Below are 17,874 nucleotides of genomic sequence, written 5' to 3' on the forward strand. Positions count from 1 at the left end.
AATTGGTACAATGCTAGAGAAAAGTTTCAAAGGTAAAATGTTTTTTTGAAAATTCTTTTTTTTCATGTCATGTTTCTGTAAGAATATCAAATCAATGTCATCTCTCATATGTGCCAAAAACAATTATCTTTGACTGGCACCAAAACTCATAATACGTCTCTAGTACCTCTGTATTTAACTTGCCAGTCTGTCAAGTAGCTTACAGTGCTGACTGCCCTAATATAATCACAACATTCTAAGAAATAGAAGTGTAATGATCATCCCTACCCATGATTCCAGTTTGCAGTTTTTTCACTAATTTATGCAAAGAATGTAACTAATTTCTAATTGAGCTAATTGTTTCTTCCAAATGATGAGTTGTTAAAAAACGCAGATTTCAAAAAACTAAAGGCAGAAGCAGCATGATGGAGAGGAAGCATCACTACATCTTCATTGCAAGTCTGCTGCTTGTGCTCAGCCTGGATTTAAGCCCCCATCACACTGCACAATGGAATTTTCACTCACAGACTTTATTTACATTATCCTAATGTGTTCTGGACATTTGGGGCACACTCCCCCTGTAATGTACTTTGACATTCCTAGCAGCAACTCATTAAGACCAGTCCACGACTTGTTCCATCAACATCAAACTGGTTTGATTTTGCCTTAAGTTGTGAGGGTGGGCTTGTGTGTGTGTGTGTGTGAGCTGACAACCAATAAGTGCTCATCTGGAAGTACAATGAATAAAATTCGGAGGGAAGCACACGTTTTTATCCCGGCAAACAGAAGGTAGACCCATGTTTCTGATGTCTTGTGTTTATCGTACCATGAGAGATTGGGAATAAAGAATGGCAGAACTTGCCATACTTTAAAGACATAAATACAGGCAACCGCACCATCAGAAAGCAACGTTAACTGGCTGTCAAAATGCAGCGAACTGGTGAAACTCTGAAAATATGAAGCTGTACTGAAAAGCTGTCATGGAGTTGTATAAGTTGTGATTCCCATTCATTTAATCTGTCATCCTCAAGGTAATGAGATACAGTAAGTGCTGTTGTTGAGTCTGACATGCTGTCTGACTGGAAACTGTGTAATGTGCTGCCAACTTTAGCACTGCTTCATGAGAGGGTCCACCTCCCAAACACATACACACTCAGAGAGAGGATGACCAAGTATTATACTAACCAGCGTGTTTTTGAGTATCCTGAGGAAAACCCATGCAGATAATCGGGAGAATGTACCAACTCTACACAGAGGTGGCAACACTACATACTGTGTTATTCAAATAAAGGAATATCAAATGGGATAAAATGTCATAACCAATACAGGTAAAAACAACCATAACAAAATAATCAAACACATGTTCCTGTAAGTAGTGCACACTTTACATCAGTTGAACATTGCCAGCAAAACAACAATAATCCAAAGAAAATGCATTAAATCACAAAATAATAAAAGGGTGTTACGTTTGAAAGAGAATTCAAGAAAAAGGAATATATTGTAAATATTAATAATTATAATAAATGCAGATGTTAAATAGGATCAGCATTGAAGTCCCATCGCTAGTAGAGTTGAAAAACGTACCTATTGTGGGATCCAGTTTTTTCGGTTTCTTCCATCTGACGGTCATTGTTTTTCCTGTTATTGCCTCTACAACAGGAGCTCCATCAGGTGGGTCAGGCAGGACATCTATATGTCACATACAAGGTAGAAATGTTTTTGTTTGTCATGTTGGTCACTGATATTATTCTACTGGACAACATTGTACTTCCTAAAAACATACTTATCTATAAAATACTTGCTGTACAATTAAAGGATTAGAAGAGGAAGAAGAAGAAGAACGGAAGGGGAAGACTACATTAGAATGGTGTGCTTAGACAATAGTCCAACTGAATTAATGAATTTGGGGAGAAAACACTGCTATCAGTGTGTTTATGGATAGACTGCTCTTTATTATGTATTCTTAATTGAAAAGGATACCAATTGTTGTGCACAGCATGAACTCTGGTGCATCTCCATATTCTTCAAATTAGACAGCAGTTGTTTCACATAAAAACAGTTGCTGCATTATTATTTTACATTGACTTAACTTTCACAAATAACAACAGGAATCAATAATGCACTCAGTATGATAAAAATACAAATCTGTAATAAACATATGTATATACATAATATACACCTTCTTACAGTAGAATCTTCATGAACAGAAAAAGAGTGCTTGGAATTATTACCCCAGATTTCACTTCCCACACATCTTACCTTGTGGTAATATTATCAGTTTTATTACAGTTGCTGAATTGTTAGGAAGGGGAACATTAAAAATAAGTTTGGGAAAACATTTATTAGAACTTGTTATTTATTTTCCAAGCTTGATTAAAAAATGACAGGAAAAAACATTTTTGATGAAATGAGTAGTTTGAGATACGTACCTGTCACATACAAATGAGCATAACACGTGGCCTTCCCCACTTTGTTTGAAATGACACTTTTATAGACACCGCCGTGAGCATGTGTGACTGAGCGAATAACCAAGCTATGGATGTCTCTGTCTGCATGGAGATGAAGAATTTGGTTAGTGCTGAGATTCAGCTGTAGGTTATACCAGCATCTGTAAACCTTTAGTACTACAAATGTCAATAACTGTATTACAAGATCGTAATCTATCAAAAACTGTAGACTGGACATGAACTTAAAAATCCAAGAAATTCATACCAAAAATAAAAACGATGACTATTCCCCTTGGGATTATCTATCTATCTATCTATCTATCTATCTATCTATCTATCTATCTATCTATCTATCTATCTGTCTGTCTGTCTGTCTGTCTGTCTGTCTGTCTGTCTGTCTGTCTGTCTGTCAGCAGTGGTTACTGCTTGACCACTTCTTACCTAACTCTTTGCCCAATTGCATTTTTGTCTGTGTTCATCTTCTCAGTTCCCACAAGCACTAAGGCTTCAAAAGGTATGTTATGTTGTTTTTACAAGACTCTTTTATAGTTGGTCATGATCACAAACTGCTGCTATATTTACTGTAAACTCTTCATATTTGGCTTTAAGATTTAACACCCATGTTTTGGTTAATTTGTAAATCTGAAATTAGAGAGTAAAATGCCATCCTTCATTCCACAGCTCACATTGATCTTTTATGTTTAGTATCAGTTCTAATTCTAGGTTTTAGAACCCATTTGAACATCTGCCTACTGTATATACAGTAGATATGTGTAACTGTAGGGCTTGGAGATGGATGATATAGTGGAATTTTTGATTGTAAACCAGTTACTGGAAATGCAATACTTCACTTTCCCTTATGTGCCGTTAACACAAAAAGCTATTTCAAGTGCTAGTACTTGCCTTGCCAATTGATAGTTGACCTGGAGTCTGTCTGGTGAGCATAGATTTTTAGCTGCCATGTCACATGGAAATAATTCTTTAATACAAAACTGTCTGCATAAAAAGCACTGGCTGTATTTATCAAATCATTTAGGGTTGTGTCAGCGGGAGCCACACATGGAACGGTCATGGATGTGTCAACAATCTGCCATAGAATATTCACACAGTACACTCTCTTCCACAGAGCAAATCTGAAGTCACCAGTCAATCTAATACACAAGTCACCCAAATTTGGAAAACTGGAGCACCCAGAAAGACTTCCATTCAGACACATCAAGAATCTGCAAACTCCACACAAAGGGTTCCTAGGTTGGTGATCAAGCACAAAACTCTACAGAGTATTCATTCTGAATACCCGTATCAACTACATACAGTAAGTTCTAATTTGGCAAAGAGTTAAAGAAGAATAGAAATTAAAGCCTGCACAAATACAGTATGAAATAACTGTCCAGAGAGCTCCAGAAATACAGTATTAAACATATTGAATTGTGAGGGCTGTAAGTAACTGACTGATTGTTGTTCATGCCTTTTAAAGATAATCAAGACAATGACAGAGTGGTCCTTACTTTTGTCAATATAAATCTGCAGATAGGAAGAAGCTAATTTGTATGAATGAATGATTCTTGAATATTAATTGACACTGAAACAAACTGAGAACTGTGCAAGGAGCAAGTATCTCCTGTAGGCTGCTGCTTCCAACAAAGCAAAGTTGCACAAAATAAGGATTCATATTTTTGGAACATACATGACACCCTTTTTTTTTTAAGAAAGAACAAAAGAAATGCATCATTTAAAAAAATAAACAATAGACTTAAAAAAACACAATTGTTTCAATATGATCCCCAGATATTGCATCCTGAGTTTACCAATACTTATTAATTAAAATATGATGCTGCACAATTCTAATCTATTATTTCCATTTGGATTGTACTTCAGATAGTTTTTAACAGTTGTTGTTGAAAATAATTTTAATACAAAAAAAACAAAAAAAAAACAAAACAGTAATACAATCTTATCAGAAACTAGTTTGGGTTTGAACAAGACTGGAGTAAATGACACATTTACAAGTATGTATTCAGATTGCTTTCTGAAAATTGCTTGTATTTACTATTATCAAGTACTTAAGCAAAAGTGTTTCTATAGTTTTTAAATAATGCAATTAAATAGATGTCTCCAATATAATTTAATTTTTTGATATCTCCTGAGGAGTGAATTATTTTAATTTAGACGTTTTTAGGGATGAATTGAAGAAAAATAGGTTCATATATTTTAGCAAATATATAAAACCACTAATAGTTTTGTGTTTGCAGCAGAACGCTAGTTCTTAAATCTACATCATACTCTATATGGATTATAGCTGACTTTTATTTGGTTGAATTTTACATTAATTAAAAAGCAGTAAGACCATACTTTTCTACATTATCATCTGTTAAGTGGTATGTGGTTATTATTCATACCTAGTAGCTTATTATTACCAATAACAAATATGTACCGCAACAAATTTATAGTAAATTAATTTGCCAATTTAATCACAAAAAATTTGTTCATAGTTGATATATTCATATTTCTGTTGTGATGTTATAAATATACTCTCTGGTGTTTGTTCTGCTACTCCTAAGGAAAAAGTTAGATAAGATGAACTATTTTTGTTGCATGGTACATATTATTCCCATATTGTCAGCACATCTTGAAGATTAACAGACTCTGAAATGTTAAAAAATGTAATTAACCAAATTCACGGCAAGTCATATTTGTAATTTATTGGAAGCAGTCATTTCTAATGGCTGAGCCTGGGACACACTTTTTGACAATAGAAGCCCAGGGGTTAAGATGGCAACTCTGGACAATTTTTGGTCACTTTCCATGGGTCACGCCAATTGCAACTGCAGATCTGATGGAAAGATTAACATGTCAGCAGACAGTGCACGGGCAATACCTACTGGCCATGACAAATATCACTTAAAATGTGGTTTTGATATTGCCACATACACACAGCCTTCAGATCTTTGAACTCCAAAATCTATATGTTAACTGGTACCTACTGTTCAGCTAGAGATCTTTGGATTATAGTTCACATTTTTGTATACAACAACGACTGTAAGTGTAGCAATGATATATAAAGTATTTCTATAGAACCACTGATTACGTTTTGCTAATGGTAATAATAAGCTTGTAATAATACCATATAATATTGCATATGTTAGATGTTGTTATGGCAACAAAGCATTTACTTTAATAAAGTAAAATACTTAGCTAAAAGCATTGTGAATCATATTTTTTGTGTCATTTTGATATTTAGCTTTAAACTTCCAATAATTTCTGTGTCCAGTCATACTTAATATTCATGGTGCCAGAGTGTGGGGACTTGTTGCATGTTCTTTAGCACTCTACTCTATACACGTGACGATATACTATAAATAGTATAGATAATGTGTATGGGAATCTGCATCACACCTTATCTTTGTCAATAAGGATCCCCATATAGTTGGTTTTGTGCATACTTAGGAAGCATATAAAAAACAATAGCTAGCCTTCTAGTGAAAAAGAAAATTCTAAGAGTAAATGCAATTTACATATCAACATCCTTCTTATTCTTAATTAACGTTATGTCAGATTGAATGTCAAAACTAAAAAAATGTTTTCAACTTAAAGACCTCTAGAGTGTCAGTTATTTTGGTTTATCAGATGGACATACATGTTCCAGATCCCAGAGGGAGTGAAAATAAACACAGATGCCATTCACTCAGCAGGTATAACACTGACTTATCTCAGCAGCAGAACTGCATCACATAGCAAGCTCTGAATAATACATTATAAGGGTAATGGAGAGTGATAGATGAAGGTTTCAGGAGTTAAGGTGTGTTCAGTTAGGATGGAACTGCTAGTGATTTATGAAATGAATATGCAAAATAAGCTCCTCTCCTTCTTACACTGCATCATTTTTCTGTCTTCTGTGCTGTCGATCTTTTGACCGTTGTGGAACCAAGTGATAGTGGGATAAGGCAGGCCAGCCACTTTGCATTTTAAAATGGCCTCCTTCCCTTCCACCACATCCAGGTCCTGAAGAGGCCTGACAAAGTCGGGCATGGTGAATCGTTCAACTTCACTCTCTGGAACCTCGGGCTCTTCAGGAATGGAAGGCATCTTTTCTAGCTTGGCTCTACAAAAGTAAAAAAACCAATGGATTTATGAACGCCTTAAAGAAAGCTGCCAGCATGCACTATATACTTTTTGGAGAATGCATCTATCCCCACAGTACACTGCAAACACGGGTACGTCAAGAACACAAAATCAAACATTCAAACTCTACACAGAGGGTACACAGGCCAGGATTCAAATGCAGAACACTGGACCTGTGAGGCACTTGTGGTAACCAGTGCAACCACAACTATATATTTGGAAAAATGGAGTAGACTTTCACTCATCTAAACAGACAATTAACACAGACCTTGCATTCACGCTACCTTGTATTTCACAAGTCATAGCTAATATTCATAGTTTACAAAAATGACACATATGTTTTTGCTATTAAACAGCATTTTGCTTGTCTAGTCTGTCTCTATTTATTTTTCCGACATGATAAGATGTCATGCTGGGGACACTCGATACTTTGACTTCTCAGGAAGAAAAGCCTCACATTCATGTACTGTAGCACATTAAATAGGAAGATACAGAATTCACAAGCCTACTTTTTAAAAAATAATATTTGCTTTTCTAAATATTGTGACTATATCAGTATTATGCTACTCACTTCCTGTTGCTGTTTGGTCTATGAAATAATCAGAAAACAGAAATGTCCGTTCTTCCAAAAGCAAAGAAGTTCATCACTGAAGCCTGAGAGCCACAATTAGACTTGCACTTATCAAATGAGCAGGGTACATATAGCTACATTTATAAAGTATTTTCCTTACATTTGAGAGGAGACAGCTGGACGTGGCTCCTGCACATACAACTCTGCAGAACACTCGGTTTCTCCGTGGGCATTCTTGGCAATGACTGTATAGAAGCCTTCATTCTCATTGCTAACATGGGAGATGATTAAAGAGTGCAGACCGTGATCCTTTAGAATGCGAATATTTTCATTTTCTTCTAAAGTTTGCTCTATAAAGAAATCAAAAAACAGAAACAAGTGGTTTACATTGCAATCTACAGTCATCCCCATTTGCTCTCAGTAAAATTAAGCAAATGAAAATATGAAATGTAAAAGTTGTTTCTAATGTTAAAGACTAATAAAAAACTACAGAAATACTAATTAATGATGTTTATACCTCAAAGAGTTAATAAAACCTGCTATAAAATGATTTAAAGTAATTTTTTTTATCTACTTACACACTTATACCACCTTCAGAGTTTTTACCCTTGTATTGTAGGACCTTTTCCCTATGTAAAAGGATGAAGGTCCAAGTCTTTAGAGTCCTGGTGCTCCCTGTTTTGCTATATGGTTGCGAGATATGGATGCTATCCAGTGACTTGAGATGAAGACTCCTTCGGTACTATGTCTAATCAGAGAATCCTTGGGTGCCACTGTTTTGACTTTGTGTCGAATTAGTGGTTGCTCACGAAGTCCCGAATGAGGCACATTACCTGCATTGTGAGGGAGCGTCAATTATGTCACTACAGCTATGTGGCTGAATTCCCCGAGGGTGATCCGGCTTGCAGGATCCTCATTGTTGAGGACCTGAGTGGCTGGATCAGGACAAGGGGGCGACCGCATAACACCCAGCTGCAGCAGATTGATGGTTATTTCTGGAGGTTGGGTCTGGACCACGTGTCTGCCTGGGAAGTTGCCAACCAGGATCCCAAGCTGTTTCGTCATGTGGTGGGTGCGACAACAAGCTGTAGTGGTGCATACTCCCCAACCTGACCTGACCTGTTGTAGCACCAAGTTATTCCCTCCCGTCTTAAGACTCATTATACTTTCTTGGGATAATGTTGACAACTTCCAGCAGAGGCCTTCTGAGGTATGCACAGAAAGACAACATTAAGGTGATGCTCCTGAGATCCTGTGTTTGGTACATTTGCTATTAGATCAAAATCTTTGATCTCGATCTTCTGCTACTTACAGCACCTCACTACCTCCACCCTATTTTCCTCTCTGCATGTTCTTCTGAAAATTTTGACCCAGCAACTCTACTTATGGTACTTCACCTTTCTAGGCTGGGGTCTCCAACTCCAAACCTGGAGGGCTGCTGTGGCTGCAGCAGTTCATTCTAACCTATTTCTTAATTGGTGATTAGTTTTTGCTGCTAATTAGCTGTTTATCCTTAATTTGAATTTATTTGTTATATAAGACCCAGATCCCTTAATTATTTGTATTCCTTATTTAGAAGCCAAACAATAATGAGGTACAAAATGAGCCACCACTTAACCAGCTAACTTGTGTTCATCATACATTATCTAAAAATAAAGAAAGGTGAAGGCCTCAGTGATGTTGATCTGCTCAGGTCTACAAAACCATTTGACAATGGTCAATCAACAATTCTGCTATCTCTGTTAGCAGAATGAGAGTACCAACAAGCCACAGAATTAAATAATGGGACTAATTAACAATAAGAATTGGCTTCTAATTAAGAAACTGGTTGGAGTTTGAGTCCCCAACTTAGCTGGTCATCTGGTAGCTCACTTCACTCTCATTTCTGTCTGTCTGCCATTCAGGGGAAAAAATGAAGCAATTTAGAGGATGGAATCTTAAAAAACAAGGCAATTAAAATAAAGGAAATTAAGTTAATCAGAAGTGTGAACTTCTGGCTACTAATTAAGAAAAGGGTTAGAATGAAAACTTGCAGCCACAGTAGCACTCCAGGACCAATGTTTATAATTCACATCATTTTGTTCTATGTTGGGGTCCTAACAACAGCCCCTATTTGCCACTGGTTTACAGTGTACTATTTTGTTGGTTGATCCAATGAGAATAACTACAGTATTAAATTTCTCATAATTTACCAATGAATTGTTTTGTTTGGCTGATTGATAATTTACATTCTTTTGTATAATATTTAAACATTTTGTGTTTATTTCTGCAACTTGTCTTGGGAAAAGGTGTTTGTCAAATAAAAAAAATAAGCCATCAATCTTTCATTGAACGTATTATATCTGATTCAAGGTTAAAGGTACCATTCTTTGAAGACATGCCAGTCCATGATGGGATAGTCAGTCAATTTTTAACCTGCTTAGTCCAGAACAGGGTCGTAGGGGTGCTGGAGCCTATCCCAGCTAGCACAGGGCAGAAGGCAGGAACAAACCCTAGACAGGACAACAGTCCATCACTGGGTAAACACCCACACTAGCCACACACTTGAACTAATTTAGTATTGCCAACACACCTATTCTGTATGTCAATGAACTGTGGGAGGAAAACCACAGCACCTGGAGGAAATCCACGCAGACACATAGAGAACATGTAAACTCCATGCAGGGAGGACTCAGAATGCAAACCTTGGGGTACTCCTTACTGTAAAGCAGCAGTGCTACCACTGCGCCACCCATGATAGGACATATTCAACAATTTTTGGAACAAGGCAGGAAAATGAGCAAACCCATAGAAAAGTCTTACAAACAGAAAAATATTACATAAATGTATTTGGCGGATTCCTTTATCCAAGACAACTTAGAACATTTATGGTACAATTAGTTCCACTTCTTTTGTTTTTTTTTTTTCAATTGGAGCACAGGCAGGTCATGTGACTTGCTCATGGTCACATTTTATCAGTAGCAGGACTTGAACCCACAACCTCAAGGTTTTTGAAGTCCAAAGCCTTAACCACACTGCCTGCAATATGAAATCTGAAAATACCATGCAGTGATTGGGTTCATTTTTAAGCTTACGACTCTTGAGCTGTGAGGCAGCAGAGCTAACTGCCAAGGTTATTATTGTAAATGAAAACCTAAAGATGAAAACTATAAATAATAAAACATTTTCATAAGTTGAAATAAAAGAATCAATAAAACTAACATGAGAAACTAAAACTAAACAATACCATTCAGTAGTTGAAAAAGCTAACTGAAATAAAATAATAAATTACAAAAATTATTTTCAGTTTTCATCAGGATTGGGGTAAGAGCCATTTGCTAGTTACATAAGATACATAAATGTTTTACTAAATGTTAGTGCATAATCTATGGGAATTTCCTATAACCCCCATAAGTTGAATTGAATTGGTATATTCTAACTATTTCTAGCTTATCTTACTAAACATTATTCTCAGTTATTGATCAGCCTTGCCATATGTAAGGTGTAAAGGACACATGGTTTTAAACCGTGCCTTGTGTGCGTGTTTTGTGTGCCAAGTAACATGTAAGACAAAGCTCTTAATTAAATGTGCTGCGCCGTACGTTTAAAGCGTACTGAAGAAGAACTTAAGAATCTTTAAGTATAGAAATAACTAAAGTTTTACAAGAAAAGTTAAGTTTAGAGAAGATGCATTGTTTCGTTTTTTTTTTTTTGCCTTTTATTCTACGTACAACTTTTTTCTTTATTCTTGTAAGATTGTTTGCTTTGAATTTTCACTAAATATTTAAAAAAAAGCTTTTTGACTGAGAGATCTCTTTCGGCACGCGTTTTACTCGTGCTTAAACTTGCGTTACACTCCTGCGGCTACAATCGGTCTTATGCATGGGCTAATCTGAGTCGCAACAACCCAGGAATTAATGAATATATATGAATAAGTATTTGTTTGTTGTTCTGCCATTTTTCTAACTCCTTTACCTTTATCCCTTAGATAACTCATCCGACTCTAGATGCCTGCACACCATCATCTCTGCCTTTATGCATCTTTAATGAACAGCACTTAGTAATGGAAGGTAACTGCTTCAACAGTGTTTCCAGTGGCAGGAAATCTGAATATGGCCTGTCGTGGCGTAAAGTCTCATGTAATAATAGTAACAGTTGTTCAGAAATTGACAGTAACAATAAGATAATAGCAATAATCCCTGTGAAAGTGAAGTATGCAGTATAGAGATGGTAAGTTAGCTCACCTGGAAAATTATAATGCCTGAATGTGTAAGGTGTAACAAAAGCTGCCATTCACAGGGACTCCAGGGCACAAGGCATAAGTATGAGATACAGATGATCTCTTACATTATACACAGAATGTGTGTCTGGTCATAAGTGACAGCATTTAATATGTGACAGACAGACATGCACAGCAACTGGCATACACTGAAGCCAGATTCCAGGGTGCATGACAAGCTGCTGACTTTCTTTGTACTTTTTGTATGCCAAAGTGTAATTTAAAAGCTTGAAACTGGAGTGTACTGAGTAACAAAACCTTTTCCTAAAGAACTGAAAATCTCGAGTGAGAAACATTTCAGTTAGTTCTTACAGGTGATTGCATTTTGCTGACAAAAACCTACCTGCCATTTTGCAGAAGAGAAATCCCTTTGGTAAAATAAAATAATTCTTTTATGCACTGATAGAAGCCATACCCGAACAGAATGTTATTGTTGACAAATTTCTTGTGCTTTAGGAAGGTCATTTGGCAATGAAGCATACAAACATACAGGTAAAGTTTATCAGTAGCTTGACAAAGCCCTAGAGATGGCAAACTGGAAACTGGAAACTAAATCTGGTGATTGTCTTATTTAATTTATTTTTTTATGGTATTCACTGTTGAACATGCCTCATATTGTGAAAACAATTTGGTGCCAACATAACATTTTAAAATATTTTTCCATCCCATCTTTCATTCTCTCACTCTTAAAATAGGTAGTTGAAGGATTATGCTGTCTATTCTTGACACACAGATGCAGATGTTGTTTCGTAGGTTTTTCTGTACATGTATTGCCTGCTTTTGCTCTCTGTTCATGGAGTGCTTACTGTTCTTGTGTAGTGGCTATTCAAGTCTTGGCTACCCCTAAGCCTTCACACATCATATTAGTTTTACTGTGGTTTTCTCAGTATTGCTAGGTGGCACCCAAACAGTGGTCCTTAGGATGCTTAAGTCCTCCAGACCACTAAATCACCCATGGTTTTCATTAATATATCTGTCAGAACAAAATAAAATCTATTTTTCTTATTTGTCATAAATTATCAGGACATCAGGGGGCAAACTTCTGTAATTTCTGTATAGAAATCCACATGGACAGTAGAACATGATAAAATCCTGTATTGGAGTTTTTGGAATACAACATTAAAAACAACAATTGTAAGTGCATTGTCTCAGAGCAGGGTACATTGTCTTCTGTACAGATTAAGAGTACAAACCCCACAAACCTTAAAATTCACCTACAGAGTCATCACAGATTGCCTATGACATGTTTCTGGGCAGAGAAAAAGAAATGTTGGAAAGTGCCAACAACCAGAAAGCACATGAAAGTCTAAGTGTACTGTGAGAGATGGCCGGTAGTTTATCCCGGCCAGCACCCCCAGGCCGCTAGATGGAGTCCTCCCTGCAGGGCATCATGGGAGATTGAGTGCGACTCCACAGCTCTGTTGGGTGTCGTGGGTGCCATCAAAAGATGCTGCAGAGAGACAAAGGGATTTCTATATTCTCTATAGCCCGGAAGTACTTCCAAGTCACGGGGATGGAAGAACTGAAGTACTTCCAGGCTGAAGAAAAATAAGAGTTTTCATCTGACCAGGAAGTGCTATGGGAACACATGGACTGAGGGACAGAAACACTCCTGGGTCATGGACTATATAAAGGACGATGGGAAACCCAGCAGGATAAGCCGGAGTTGGGACGGAGTGTGACGGAGCTGCTGGGCGGAGAGGAGGATTGATTTATTGTTGATTATTGTTTATTATTGATTTATCATTGCATATTGTGGAGGTGGAGGTGCTTTATGCACGTTATATAAGAAATTAAAATATCTCTGGGACTTTTACCTGGTGTTTGGACGTGTTGTCTGCAGGTTTGGTGGAGCGAAAGCGACCCCTACTGTCACAGTACATAATGCAAGACATCAAATGTTAACATCATGTTTGCAAAGGGCATCTTGGGGAGCAAACTCAGTCAAAAATGAAGACATGAAGAAGCCCAAGTTAGTTTGTCCATTGAGACTGGAATGTCTACAAAGTTATGTGTCCCCAAATTTGACATGTGCAGCACAATTACGTTTTATGGTAGGGCTATAATAAAGTAAATATTTTAATGGAGAAGGAAGTATTCAGCCATTTCTTGTTTGCTTTATTTCCACTACATCTGGATTGATAAGTTACAGGTAAAACTATAGTTTATTCCACAAAACTGATCAAAAAATGTAAGCGGCTTATAAAATTGTTCATATTCAATACCTGCTTGGGTTTGTACTTGTTTATAATGGGACATACTTATAGGCTTCTATTAACATTAAACAATATTATTTCAAAACCAATTAAGTCTGCATAATTCTTTTTCATTTGTGGCATAAAACTGAACTCCATTACATCTCTTTAACCGATACCATAACTACCAAAACTAAAATTAGTATATATAACTATAAAATAGAAATTAGGTGCCAAAGTGGAAGTGCTGCTGCCTCACTGTAAGGAAACCAGAGTTTGTGTCCTCTGTCCAAAGACATGCAGGTTAGGCAAATTGGTGGCTCTGAATTGGCCCTAGTGTGTGTTTGCTCGGAGTGTACTGTATGTGTGTGTCTATGTGTGTTAGTGTTTGTTTGTCCAGTTATGGACTGACACCGTGTCCAGGGTTTGTTCCTGCTTTGGGCCCTATGCTAGATGGGACAGGCTCCAGCATGCGCCCCCATGACCCATGTCTGAATTCGGCAGTTTGGACAAGAACTAAAATAAAAATATTTTTATGAAATAAAAACTATACTAAAATTAACAATAAATTATGAAGAAAAACTAAATCTAATTTGAATTTCTAAGTAATACCAGAAGTAATATAGAAATTAAAACTAATAAAAAAAAGGTTAAACCATAATAACCCTACTAACCACTGTGACACTGTGTTGCCTAGTTAGGAATAATGAGAAAAATTATTACAGTATAACCCAAGTTTTCAAAATGTGGAAATGAAACCTAATAACAGATTATAAAAATAAATCACAGCAGCCTGCATTCCATAATGTTATCAGGTATTGCAGCCTAGTGGGGAAAATGGTGGATTGTTAACTGGCTACTGACTCAGTGATGAGGACATCTCACAACCTACTAGTGCTCCAATTGTGAAAATATGTATAAAATGAGCCATTACGATTTTACATAAGAAGAATTGATTTACTAAATATTGGTTAGATATGAAACTGATGAATAAACAGATATTGTGCTCATATTCTACACAAAGGAGTCAAATAATGAAAACCTGATTCAGTTTTATTAAATAAGTCCATGCACTGCACATATCATTGTCCTTCCTAGGTCATTGTAATCACTCTCTTCCAAGAGGTGTCCACCCTCCTGACAGCAATGCTGAGTTAGCTATAACTTATGCCTTTGCTGAAAGGTTTCATACTGTTGCCAGTCTTAGAAGCTTTATTTGGTTGTAATGAGAACAGGCCACACTGGCCTACCAGTATAAACTTGGCCTAAGAGCCAAATTGGGCCAGAAATGGACTAGAGAGATTTAAGTGATAAAAGACTGAAATTGTCATTTCATGAAATGTCCATTATATTGAACATTTTTAAAATTAAGAAATGAGCAGAACACGAGATAAAACGTATCAGTTAAAATCACAAAAACCAGTTCCTGCTTAAAAATGGAATTTTGGAACCGTGAGTAGGTTTCATTATTCAAATCCCTCTGTCCAATGCAGCATAGGAAGGTTAACTTTTTTTTTTTTTTAATTATTTGCTTATATGGCTCACACATTTATCCAAGACGACTTACAACATTTGATATACAATTGCTTATATTTCTTTTGCTTTTCCAATTGGAGCCCAGACAGGTGTCAGTAGTGCACAGCCTCAGGGCTTATACAGTGGATGCTGTGATACTGTGATGATCTGAAATAATTAACTGACAGTGAAGTTTAGGACAAATGGAAGTGAAAACAGAATTAGAAATAAGGAAATATTACTTTACAAAGTAATGTAAATTTTAATCATATAGGTTAAGGATAAGAAAAGGTCTGCATCAAAAGAGGCATTACACCATCTCAGCAGGGAAAGCCCTAAGTGGTTCAAAGGTTAAGTAAGAAGTAGGAGATTCTGAACAATTGGGAAGAAAAAAATTTGAGAAACAAAACAAAAAAACAAACGAGATTCTTAAGAACAGAGATCACTTTGGAGATTGAAAGGAAGATCTGAATCTGTGCCATTGCTTTTAATCTTTTGTAAGAATATTATTTTCTTAATTACTCACATTTTTCTTTAATTCTTTTATCTTTGTATTTGATTTTGAGATTCTAATAAATAAGGCACTCTTACTGTGATTTGTTCTAGATTTTTATTTTTTTCTGTTAGGAGTGTGGAGGTGATCAAATTAGATATTTCATTAAAGTGTTAAGCAGGGTTAGAGATGCTAAATACAGGTCTGTGAGGCAATGGCCTACAACGAATGGGTAAGCCTATTTGTTAAAGTCTTAACATCAGGTGCTACAGCCAGAGGTTTAGAACTGCAGGGTGGACTCTTGCGTCCCTAAGGTCACCATTGCCTCCACATCTCTCAGATATCCTTGGTATCCCTCCAGGCCTGTATCTAGACAAGTGAAAGAGAAATCAAGACAGTCTGTAGTGCCATCATACAAGCAAAACAAGCTGATTTTTTGTGCCTTGTTGCCTGCCAAACCAACAACTGCAGCACATTCTGTCAAAAACCAACAAAATGACTGTTGAAAGGGTATGATGTTGCACTTCCTGCATTTCTGCCCCATAAGTAGACAAATACCATACCTATTAGTATTTCAGTATATTTATGTGTTTTCTACAGTTCTGTAGCTAACCCTAACCCTAATCCTGTAGCTGTTTAATTTATTCTATACGTATAGCCTTTTATTGGAAAACTTGTTGCAGTGATTAACATTGCTGCCTCACATCTATATAGTCTAACGGTGGTCTCAGTAAAGCTTACACATTCTTCCTAATTCCACTTCAATGTTTTCTTAAACATCCTGATGCTGTGCCCACTACCTTGGTAGGTGACTTTAAATTGTCCCACTCTGTGTGTGTGTGTGTGTGTGTGTGTATTTTACTGCCATGGACTGATGTCATGCTCAGGGTTCCTTATGAGATGGGCTTTGACTTTTTGCTGACCTGTCATGGAATGAGTAAATTCAGAAAACAGATAGATGATGTTTTCTTATTGAACCAGAACAACAGAGTAAGCAACCAATAAAATATACAATTAAATGGTTGCTGACTGTCAGAAAGGTATTCAGGCAGCCCTTATTTTTATGGGTTCAAAGTGAGAATCTAAAAGTAATTCTTTTGCATGCATGACTTTAGGGCGTAGTATATCTGCTGATCTTGCTCACATATTAAGTGAAGTAATTTGTTGTGAGCTGACATTGGCTAGAATTGTAAAACAGGACTTGTAAACCTACCTAGATGTATGTCATATACAGTAGATAGGTTACCCTAATGTGCAAGGATTGCTTTGGCTTATTACTGATGTGTTTTGGGGTAGTTTGGCCTAATTATACTCTACAGTTTCTCTCTTTTTGTCCATCTCTCAGTACTCATTTGAAACAATGTACTGCCTATATGTGGGATGTCAGATGGTTGAGAAGCTGCATTCTTGAGCCACAGACCTTTGGGTAGCACGAACATATGGTTTAATTTAGGAAGATTTTTGATAATCTAATTTATCTTCCTTCACTTTCCTTTTATATCGTTTGTCTTCCACATCAGAGAGATGGTTGATCTCCAAATTAAGTTCTGCTTGATAAATCATGCAGCATCATAAGTGATGTCCCATGGTTAGTGCCACTAAGGTGACACTGATTAAAACTTTTGTTGCAGCATTTTTAGAGTGAGTAGTCTGTATACAGTATGTACAGTAGGAAGTGGTTCAGATTAATTGCAAGAACTACAAAATGGAAAAGGAGTGGACCAGGATGACACCATTCAAAAATCTCCAAGACCTGGATACAACCAGCATAGCCATGGATATTTGAAGTCTTGACACAATGTTATTTTGTAGAAGTTGGATGAAGAGGAAATACTTGCTTGAATAGTCTGTTCTCCTCAAAATTGTCTTAATGTTCTAATGGAAGAAATAACTTCCTTTGCCCTGGGTATACAATATGAAGAAAATTGTACAAACCACTGTTGACCCTCCTTCTTACCAAAATGGCTCCACGTCAGTGCTGGGGGTGGTGTCCCGCTGACCTTGCAGTCAAAACGAGCTGTCCGTCCCTCTATTACTTCTAAGATATCCAGTTTCCTTGTGAATAATGGTTCAATGGAAGGAATGACTTTGAGGTTCCCACTGGAAGTCAGCTCATCTGTGAAGAAGAGACAAGTTCAGATTTTATTGAGATAAGAATTTTTGTGGTTTTCAAAAGCATTACCTTCCATGCATCAGTAGATGACAAAGCAATATCACCATCGACAGGAACTGACACTACGCTTCTTGCTTTCCAAAGTAGCTTATTTTATTTAAGCATGTTGATATTGTTTGAA

General features: G+C 36.6%; 1 protein-coding gene across 3 annotated transcripts in view; it reads right to left on the reverse strand.

The window, feature by feature from the left end:
* The window catches only part of spega (striated muscle enriched protein kinase a), a 418,725-nt gene that overhangs the window by 134,255 nt on the left and 266,596 nt on the right, over positions 1-17,874 (reverse strand). For all 3 annotated transcript variants that reach the window (XM_039756374.1, XM_039756377.1, XM_039756375.1), the window contains 5 exons: positions 17,538-17,696; positions 7,280-7,469; positions 6,299-6,528; positions 2,409-2,528; positions 1,564-1,668 (listed from right to left, as the gene is read on the reverse strand). In XM_039756374.1, the coding sequence (XP_039612308.1) occupies positions 1,564-1,668; positions 2,409-2,528; positions 6,299-6,528; positions 7,280-7,469; positions 17,538-17,696 (804 nt within the window). The remainder of the gene's footprint in view (positions 1-1,563; positions 1,669-2,408; positions 2,529-6,298; positions 6,529-7,279; positions 7,470-17,537; positions 17,697-17,874) is intronic.

Source organism: Polypterus senegalus, chromosome 6 (assembly GCF_016835505.1).
Source record: "Polypterus senegalus isolate Bchr_013 chromosome 6, ASM1683550v1, whole genome shotgun sequence".
NCBI classification, from domain to species: Eukaryota; Metazoa; Chordata; class Cladistia; order Polypteriformes; family Polypteridae; genus Polypterus; species Polypterus senegalus.